This window comes from Tupaia chinensis, unplaced genomic scaffold (genome assembly GCF_000334495.1).
Source record: "Tupaia chinensis unplaced genomic scaffold, TupChi_1.0 Scaffold000314_1, whole genome shotgun sequence".
NCBI classification, from domain to species: domain Eukaryota; kingdom Metazoa; phylum Chordata; class Mammalia; order Scandentia; family Tupaiidae; genus Tupaia; species Tupaia belangeri.
The window spans coordinates 1,051,392-1,061,607 of record NW_006159807.1 but is presented as its reverse complement, the minus strand read 5'-3'; the positions used below and the strand labels follow the sequence as shown (position 1 = coordinate 1,061,607).

The 10,216-nt window shown below is 50.5% G+C and overlaps 2 protein-coding genes across 2 annotated transcripts in view; both read left to right on the top strand.

Moving 5' to 3' along the window:
• The window catches only part of HOXD13 (homeobox D13), a 9,821-nt gene extending 8,298 nt beyond the window's left edge, over window positions 1–1,523 (top strand). The window contains exons 4-5 of the mRNA XM_014588845.2: window positions 6–372; window positions 1,130–1,523. Of these exons, the coding sequence (XP_014444331.2) occupies window positions 6–372; window positions 1,130–1,380 (618 nt within the window). The 3' untranslated portion in view covers window positions 1,381–1,523. The remainder of the gene's footprint in view (window positions 1–5; window positions 373–1,129) is intronic.
• Window positions 1,524–6,470: 4,947 nt separating this feature from the next.
• HOXD12 (homeobox D12) lies at window positions 6,471–7,428 on the top strand. Its single transcript, XM_006151106.1, has 2 exons — window positions 6,471–7,044; window positions 7,190–7,428. Exons 1-2 carry the CDS (start codon window positions 6,471–6,473, stop codon window positions 7,426–7,428), a joined length of 813 nt encoding a protein of 270 aa, XP_006151168.1.
• The last annotated feature ends 2,788 nt before the right edge of the window (window positions 7,429–10,216 follow it).

Below are 10,216 nucleotides of genomic sequence, written 5' to 3'. Positions count from 1 at the left end.
GCTGCCGTATGTCGCACGGCGTGGGCTTGCAGCAGAATGCTCTCAAGTCGTCGCCTCATGCTTCGCTGGGAGGCTTCCCGGTGGAGAAGTACATGGACGTGTCGGGCCTGGCAAGCGGCAGCGTACCAGCCAACGAAGTGCCCACGCGAGCCAAGGAGGTGTCCTTCTACCAGGGCTACACGAGCCCCTACCAACACGTGCCTGGCTATATCGACATGGTGTCCACCTTCGGTTCCGGCGAGCCTCGACACGAGGCGTACATCTCCATGGAGGGCTACCAGTCCTGGACGCTGGCCAACGGGTGGAACAGCCAGGTGTACTGTGCTAAAGACCAGCCACAGGGCTCCCACTTTTGGAAATCGTCCTTTCCAGGTAGGGGCGATGGAGAAAAGAGGAGGACACAAGGGAAGGGGAGAGAGTGAGAAAAGAAAGGTTGAGGCTTGTTTGGCCCTACTTGGGAGTGGGCGCGTCGCTGGGGTTAACCCGGGTGGAACCGTTTGTACAGTCCTTATGAAATCTTGTAAATCTTTCTTTGATTTAAACTGCCATTCTCACATGTTCCTTCCAATGTGCAGTGCAGGCACATTTTTTTCCACTAAAATTGAGGTTCTTTGCATGTCCTTTGCTCAGGTCCTTTTCTCCTAAAGAGGACTTTTTTCTAAGTGGTGTGACAGCGTTGGGCCTCTACTTTTCAAGGGCATGATTGGCCCAGGGTGACCACTTAAGATTCTTAGAGCCCACAAGTTCAAACACAGAAACCCAGGAAATCAAAGCTTGAGCTAAAGACCTGAATTTGTGTGTGTGTGTGTGTGTGTGTGCAACCAGCATTTGCAGAAACTGTCCTTATGAGTGTCTCCAATAGCCATGCCATAAAATCGCAGGCTTGTTAAGATGCCGGTTTGAGGAACCATGCTGATCCATCAAATTAGCCTTTGTTTTTAAGTGCAAACAATCTTTCTTTAGTAATATGTCTGTGTAAATAATAATAAAGTATAAACAGCCTGGTTTTCTTTATTTTCTGCACCTCCTCAAAACACACACACACACACACACACACACACACACACACACACAGCAAGGTGCTCCAAATATTCCAACCTAATCTTTCCCATACTGTTGTTTGTACCAGGGGATGTGGCTCTAAATCAGCCAGACATGTGTGTCTACCGTCGGGGGAGGAAGAAGAGGGTGCCCTACACCAAACTGCAGCTCAAAGAACTGGAGAACGAGTATGCCATTAACAAGTTCATTAACAAGGACAAGAGGCGGCGGATCTCAGCTGCCACGAACCTATCTGAGAGACAAGTGACCATTTGGTTTCAGAACCGAAGAGTGAAGGACAAGAAAATTGTCTCCAAACTCAAGGATACTGTCTCCTGATGTGTGGCTACAGTCTAAATGCCTTCATTTGTCTCCAAAAGACTTTTAGAAAGACTTGAATATGTATTTAATTCCCCTCATCCCATGCCAGTGATGGCGAATTTTGTGAATTGTTTTTCTCTCTTCCCCTTCTCTGGCTTTTGCTGCCCAACCTGACTTTGTAATTCTGTTTCTTACTTGTTTATCATTGGTTTCATTCATGTCTAGGTTTAATTTTTAATGTTTTTGAATGTTCTGTTTCTCCCTCCAGGCCAGTATAAAGGACTTGAAGTATTTTTGAATAACCTCCCCCAAATGAATTTCAGAAGTGACATTCTGACTTAAGAGTTTTATTTTTAAAAAATCACGTTATCTCTTTCCAGCACTGACTACCTTCATAATCCGTTAGAGCAGAACGATTTGGAGCCATTCATATCCTGTGATTGGGTAATTGAATCATTAGCTCTCAGCAGTTGCCTTGAGGCAAGTGGAAACAGCTCTAGGCAGGCAGTGCTCTGGGGTCACGGGGAAAGTCTGAGAACAAGAGACCGAAGGTACTGTGATGGCTTTAAAAGTGGGTTACCTTATGAAATAGGGTTTTAGTCACTGTTGGAATGAAGACAATCTTGCCGGCTTTGAGTCTTTCACTTGCTGCTTTAGCTGTATATTTTAATACATCCTTGTAGATTTGTACTTTTATAATCATCATCAGCGTGTCCTCATGGATGCCTTTATTTCATGAGCTGTAAATGCAGACATTTAAATGGCTCCAATTGACAAAGTGATCCCTGAGTGATAGAAATGTACCCCTTTCCTTGGCCTTGAGTCTGTGGGACTGAGACTGAGATAGTCTCTCGGTCCCTTGGAAAGAGGCTGAATCAATGTGGCCATGGTTGGGAACTTTTATCAAGAACCCAGTGAAGAGCTTTACTGCCTGAACTAATGCATTGGGTCTCTCGTGGAGCTTTAAAACATCTAACAAAGACAAAAAATATGGAGCTGTGAGATCCAAGAGAGAAAAACACAAGACGTTTCTGAAAGTGATGAAACATAACTACTTTTAAAGTACCGCATATTTATACAACTGAGAGATTATTTTTGTAGATGCAATGTCTGTGAGCTGAAAGATATGAGTAGTGCTTCAGGCATTTAAAAATCACTTTTTACTCCTAGGGAGATGCAAATAAACAGAACTCTCTGGTTTCCTGTTAGTCTTTATGTATTTGTTTTCTTTTTACAAGCTTGTGTTACTTCTAGAAACTCTTCTTATTTATTATAAAATCTTGCTATCCTGAACATTATGATGTTCGCTATAGATGAAGAAAATGAAACTCCAGTTCTAGTCTCCACGCTCTCCATTCCTGCCCCCCCCTTCTTGCCTTTCCACTGTGACTTCAACCTAAGTAGTGATATCTTTAAATAAGGATATAATTGGTGGTGTCTAACATGATATTTTTTTTATCAGATTCACCCTCAAAAAACTCCAATAAAATTGTACTTCTCTTTGAATAGTATCCATTTATTTAAATAGGTTTATTCATTTTTTTTAAATTAATGTGTACCTGGGTATAATACTTGCTCCCTTGGATGCTTTAAACCTAGAAAGGCATTATAAATATCTGCACTAGAAAGGTCTTGAAATTAGACATATCCATATTTGGCCATCGAAAAAGAAACATCTCAAGCTTATCCTGTATCACTGTCTCTGGGCAATGTGCACACATCATTCGACAACTGAAAACAATTACACATCCTAAACGTCTAGATACAACTTTCAGGCACCACGAACTTTCTTTTTGAGGACTTTTTGCCACTGAGGGAAATGGCCGCTGAGGACCTGTGTGACTCTGGCTTCTTAGCTCCTAGCACAATTTAGAGGTTGCTAACGTTTGATGTGCAAATTAGTTAAATATCTTTTTTCTTTCTTTCTTTTTTTTTTTTTTTTTTTTTTTTTTTTTACTACCGCACACAAATGTAAATTCTTCTGGTAAAGACCTTCCTTACAGCTCCGCCAGAGAAAGCGCCAAGACCTAAAGTCGGGAGCTACTTTCGTTTTCTCTGGCCCAGTTCGATTTCGTTCGTATCTTCCTGCCGGCAGCAAACGGTCAGCTAGGTTTTGAGGGACAGAGAGAGGCAGAGACAGAGAACCTGGAGAAGAATTAACCCCCTGAAAACGGGGCCACATTGTCCCCGACCTTACACTTGGAGAAGTCACTAACATTTTCGCTGTCTCCTGGCGGACGTGTTTTCATCAGAAATGGGCCTGCTTTTTCCTTTTCGCACATCGCCGGCCCTCCCCCTACTGCACTTCTCTTTTAAGTTCCACACTTCGGGGCCGTGCTCCATTTCCCAGGCCCATTTCTCAGTTTTCCCATCGCGCTGAGGGGGGACGCTAGATTTTCTTTTCATCTGTAGTTTGCACTTCGGTTTCCCTCCGTCTAAAAGAAAAATAGGAGGTTTGCTGAAGATGAAAAAACGGCGCTCAAACGCTCTCCAGTGGAATTTGGATTGACGGCTAAATCAATAACAGATGAAGGCTTTGTTATTTATATGCGTTCCTTTTATATCCCGAATTGCGGAGAGAAGAGCTGGTAAGTGGTAAAGACGCTGGCAGGACGGCCCCGCGGGGAGCCCATAAGCGAAGGGAGCTTGGAGAGAGGCCTTTCCCTGGGCTGGAGGCTGAGAGGCCACCAGGAGAGAACCTCACCAGCCGGGCAGGTTTTTAACACCGCGGATGCGGGATGGAGGCCCGCGCGTTTACACGAGGGCCAGAGGTGAAGGAAGCGCTGGAGCCGGGACGCAAGGCCAGACAAAGGGGCGATCGCAACGCTTCCTCACGTCTGGCAGCCCGCTGTGTCCCTCCGGCTCTGCTGTCCAGGTCAGCCTTGCTGCCACAATCTGGCTTTCTGAGGCTCTCGGCCGCGCCTGGCAGCGGGCGGTGACCGCGCGGACTGGCGACCCCAGGCCGGCCGCACCGCCCTTCACTGTTGATCTTGACCGTGCGGCGGCGCCTCGCCAGGCGTGGAGCGCGCTCGCCATCTCCTGGGCGGTCGGCGGCATTGGCAGAGCTCGCCATTCAGCTCCTGCGCGGAATCCTCCTTTACCATTCCCTCGCTCACCAGCCAAGCCTCCCCCACTTCGCCCCTCCCTCCTGGGCCCCAACTCCCGCTCCACGCAGAAGGCTTTGCCCGCCAGACCTTGAAAGTCATAAACCCATGGGATAAAGTGAGGGGGCTGGGCAAGGAGCAATGGAGGCAGCCTAGGGGTTTTAGTCCTTTCTGTTTCTGCCTTAATTCCTTATGCCTTTAATCCTCAGGGGCAAACAGCCGGTAAAAGGCTGCCCAAGGGTCCGAAGGAGACACCCCTGGGCTCAGAAGTACTGGGGAGTTCCTGTGTGCTGAGATGGCAAGAGCGGAGCCTTTAGGGACTACTAGAATGAGAGCTTTAGGGTCTGAGGAAGCTGCAAATCCTCAAAAGCAAGACTGGTTCCCCCAAAATGAAAGTTACCCAGACCTGAGGCCTGGATACCCTGAAGTCTGCATGAACTGAGGTTGCAGCTTGTGTCCATCCCCACATCCCCTGAATGGACAGAGAACAGAGAATCGAAGGCGTCTTTCTGCGCCTGAGCTCCTAAGGAAACTGGCAGAGCCTGAGGAGCCCAGAACTTCCCCACCCCCACCGCCCCACCCCACCCCCCGCGCTAGAGCTGGAGGAAGAGGCCATTGCGTTCCCCAGAGCCGCCCAATTGGTCGCTATAACTCACACAATAAAGTCGCAGCGCGGTGGTCAGCCTTGCCCTCCGGCGGCGCCTGTGTGGTCTCTGGGCCCAGAGCTGGGGCTCTAACCAATTCCAGCTTGGCTCGGGGACCGCGAGGCCTGCTGCAGGCTGGTTAGGCGCCCGTCACCGGGTCTTTGGGGATCTTGGGGTCTGAGGCAGGAGCAGGACCCCTAGTCGTCTCGCCAGACTAGACTGGAGACGGGGGCCGTGGTGGTGGTGGGGGTGGGGGTGCGTTCTGCTCCCTGCCAGGGACCGCTGCCCTTCTCACACTCCTATTCGCCAGACCTGAGAACCCGCCAGCCCCAGGCCTCTAGAGGCGCTGAGGCAAGAGACCAGGCTAGTTGGCTGCCGCGGTGCGACCGCCTTTCCCTGGCCAGGTGGCTATGGCTCTTCTACCTTCCCCCTGCCCCGGGTCGGAGATTTCATTCTGCTCTGCTTGCCAAGGGGTGGATGGACACCCTGGAGTTCTGGTTTGCAAGGTGTAGTCGCCAAGGTGACTCCTGGCCACCGAGAAGGAATGCAGTCTTTAGCCAAGATTGGTGAACTGAGCTGCCAAAATTCTCCATGGACCTGGATGGCAACTTCCCGGGGAGCGGAGTCCCTGGTCAAGGATGCACATACCAGGAGCGATGTGAAGCCGCCCCCCCGCCCCCCAGGCGCCAAACTTGGGCAGAGTTTGTGATGCCTTTCTCCAGTTTTGCAGACCTCTGGGGCTGTGCCTGCCGCCTCGGACGGAGGGCTCATGCAGTGAGTGGGTCTTTGCTGCCAGTTCCTTCCAGGGACAGGCCTCTGGAGAAAGCCTTTTTTGGAAGGGACTGGAGTAGGAGTGGCATTGCTTAGGCCTAGAGACTGCACTGGTGACCAAGCCAGACCTCGACCTCTCCGGATAAGCCACCGAGTGAAAAATACCTACTGGAAAAAGTCTCAGCTGCAACTTAACAGCCTTCAGGAGCAAGCCGAACCCAAGTAGCCTGTGAAAACTTTATCGCAAAGCCAGTCAAGACGAGGAAGGGTCCCAAGGGACACTTGGGCAAATGCACCCTCTGCCCAATGCCCCTAACCCCTGAGGCCGGGACTGAAAATTAGAAGGGGCTTCGCCCTCGCTCAATATGCTTTGGCTCTGCCGTGAGCCTCGTCCTTCGCCATCGAACATTGCGGGTGTTATCATAATACCCTGAAGGGGGGGAAACGGGTCGGGGGATGTAGGCGGTGCTGAAATGACCGGCTTTGAAGAACCTGCAGGCAAAGTTTCGTCCAATCGTCTGAGCCTGTCCGCTTATTCCCGGTTGTAACTAAATACTGTTGCGAGCGCAGCCGAAGCCCTTTGTTGGAGATGTGTGAGCGCAGTCTGTACAGAGCGGGCTATGTGGGCTCGCTTTTGAATCTGCAGTCGCCCGACTCTTTCTACTTCTCCAACCTGAGGCCGAATGGCGGCCAATTGGCCGCGCTGCCCCCGATCTCATACCCGCGCGGCGCGCTGCCCTGGGCCGCCACGCCGGCCTCGTGCGCCCCCACGCAGCCTGCGGGCGCCACTGCCTTCGGCGGCTTTTCGCAGCCCTACCTGGCGGGCACTGGGCCTCTTGGCCTGCAGTCTCCGGGTGCCAAGGACGGACCCGAAGAGCACGCCAAGTTCTATACGCCGGAAGGGGCCGCCGGGCCAGAGGAGCGCAGCCGCGCGCGGCCGCCCTTCGCCTCTGAGTCTAGTCTGGCCTCTGCGACTGCTGCTCTCAAAGCGGCCAAGTACGACTACGCGGGTGTGGGCCGCTCGGCGCCAGGCTCTGCGACCCTGCTCCAGGCGGCCCCTTGCGCCGCCGGCTTCAAGGACGACACCAAGGGCCCGCTCAACTTGAACATGACAGTGCAGGCGGCGGGCGTCGCCTCTTGCCTGCGACCTTCACTGCCCGATGGTAAACGGTGCCCAGGCTGACCAGGCCGATTTGGGCTGGGAAGGGAGGTGGGGTGCAGGGGGATAGTGTGTAGGGGAGGAGAACCTCTGGGCAGGCGGGCGGCTGGGAGCGGGTCAGCCTGACTTGAGCTGGGACTATGTTGCAGGCCTGCCGTGGGGGGCGGCCCCAGGGAGGGCCCGCAAGAAGCGGAAACCCTGCACGAAGCAGCAGATTGCGGAACTGGAGAACGAATTCCTCGTCAACGAATTCATCAATCGACAGAAGCGCAAGGAATTGTCCAACAGGCTGAACCTCAGCGACCAGCAGGTCAAAATCTGGTTCCAGAACCGGCGTATGAAGAAGAAGCGCGTGGTGCTGCGAGAGCAAGCGCTGGGGCTATATTAGCCGCGTTCTTGGCCAAGGCCAGGCCCTGCCTGCCCTTTTGGACCTAGGCCTGACGTGGACAGGAGAAACTGGGGCCGGGCTTTTCCTTCGGCCCCTTCTCTGCTCTGCTCTGGTACCCTTCCGCTCCATCTGTAGCACCGCAAGCCAGCAGTAGATTTGGAGAAGAGGCCAGTTGGGCCTCCCAGCTTTCCCCTATCTCTGAGAAGCTCTTGAGGGTTGTGAGAGAGTTGTAGCGCAACTTGGCCTTCAGCTACCGCGTGAGGTGCCTCGGGTCATCTGTCTTTGCTCCTGGCTGGGGCATTTGCAGCCAAAGCTCACTTTTGCTCGCTTGGACTTGGATTTTCCTGTTCCCACTTAGTTCTCCTTTCCCCTTCTCCTTTTTCTACGTTTACCAGAAGCCTGGCCAGTGCTCAAGGTGCAAGTGAATATAGCAAGGCTGGAGAGGGAGTGGAAAGAGCTGTGGGATACAATTTGGTCTCTTTGCAAAGCCCTTTGTGGCAAAGCCAGGATCTCCACTCTGGAAAAAGGAAAGGGCGCCATCCCCCTCCCTTCTGTGCTGGCTGATCTGGGAGGACAAAAGCCGCCCTAGACCTTCAGACTTCTGGAGAAAGGGGAGGGGAGGGTTAGGATGGCTGGTGAAGCTGGGAGACACCTCAGCATGCTCTCTGCTCCTCCAGTTGGTTGGAATGGGCTGGAGACTTCTTTTCCACAGTTGGGATAAGAGAGGCTGGAGCTTTAGAGCAAACTGCAATCTCTGGAAAAGACTGACAAAATCCCCCTACCTCTCTCATCTCTGCACACAGGGCATAGGCCAGACCTATGCACCCTGTAACTAGACTCCCATAGTTGAGTTCTGGTGAGGGAAGCTGCTGATTCCCTTTGAGGCTTGGTTGCACAGGAAGGAGTGATATATATCCAGGGGAAGGGAGTAAGCAAGGGGAGAAGGAGGTCTTACACTCTGACTGTAAGTATGGCTTTCCAGTTGAAATGGGTAAAGAGGGTCGGGTTTGTCTTTCTTGAATTACCTTAACGGATCACTGAAAGGAAAGGTCAAAGATTTCCAAGAGTCATAGGGTTGGGAAGGAGATCTCTCTGATTTCAACTCTTTTGTCACTGCTGTTAAGAGAGCTGAGTAGACAGAAGTACCTCTCTTACCTTCTCCACCAGCTACCAGTGTCACAGAGGCCCAGCCATGTACCCCTTCTGGAGCATGTCTGGCCTTCTCCAGTGGAGCCTTTGAGGACACTGCCAAGTTTTCCCTATGGATGCCAGGGTTTTCAAACGCCAGCTGGAGTTATTTTGGGTGTGCTGAAGTGTCCTCAGTGAACTGGAGTATCCCCCCAAGCTCCTTCTATGGTCCCTGCTACTTCTCTCTCTCCTTCTGAGAGGTAGAATCCCCAAGTCCTAGCAAAATGCATGACAGTCCAAGGGTTCAGGATTCCTTCACAAAGTTCAATAATTTTATTTCAATGAAGGACCAGGGCCTAGACCTGGAGTAGTCACTCCACAGAGAACCTGAGCCTCAACCTAACTGACCTCAGTTACTACTTAGATTAAGTTCATTTTCTCAACTCTCTGATAGTTGTCATGCATGTTTTGTTTTAATTTTGTAAAAAAAAAAAAAAACTTGTAAATATCAGACAATATAGAGAAATGTTTCAAATGGAAATAAATACCCAGGTCCTAGTCAAGCTGTCAAGGAGCTGATATCAATTTTTCAAATGCTTCAAATTCCCTCCTAATGTTTTTGCACTACCACATTCATTTTTCTTTCCTGATTGCAGTTTCACTGCAGGTGTTGACTGTTCATTAAATGAGAAAATGGCTTCCGAAGCAGTCAGGAAATGGTGTATAAAGCCTATGAATAAAATAAGTATCAAATACCCAAAGAAGGGATGGAACAATGGGGCAGATTCGATGTCTCTCACATGCTAATGTTGTAGGCTAAGCTTCTGCACTTTGCCTAAATCTCAAACCTTAATGCTTACTGTTATCAGGGCTCCTGCCAAGATTTGAGGGTCCTCAGATTTCAAAACAAAACACCTCACCCCCCACCAAGTTTGAGCCAGTCTTCTCTGGAACAGGCTATACCCTGTGAAAATCCCTGATATTGGCATCTCCACCAAAAGCCCAGCATGCTTCCTTGGGAATGGTGGTCTCAAGTCCCCTAGGCCCTTACAGTCCAGGAGAACCAGGGCCTGCTTGGTCGTCACCCCCTTGCAAGCTCCAGGTCATTGTTGGTAGAGATAGAAACTAGCTTGTAGCTTAGAAAAACCATTAAATCTCAAATACCAAATGACTAACGTTCCAAATCCCCTTTTCTAAATGAATTTGATGTATACTTCTAAAATGTATTTTAATCACTCTCGAGAAACACACACACACACACACACACACACACACACACGGAAAGAAAGAAGCAAGAGATTGCTGAGGCCCTATGGCTAGAAATGTTCCCCACCTGGCTGGGAGCAGGGAGACGGTGGTACCCAGAGCTGGATCTCTGAGTCCGAGTCTGCATTCAGAGGTTTGCCTCATCGAAAACAGCCGAACAAAGGCACAGGCTGCATTAAAACCTTGGATTCAGAGGGCTGGGGAAGGGACCAGGAAATCAGATTTACTCAGACCCAGGCCCTCAGACAACATACAGAGGTTGCTTCTTTCCAAAATATACCATTAAATCACTGTGTTCTTTTTTCTTTAGTCTGGGCTGTGTGAGGGGAAGGGATAGTCATGGAAACACTCTCCAAAGAGAATTAAATTATTTTAAGTGTAAAATCTGAAGGTT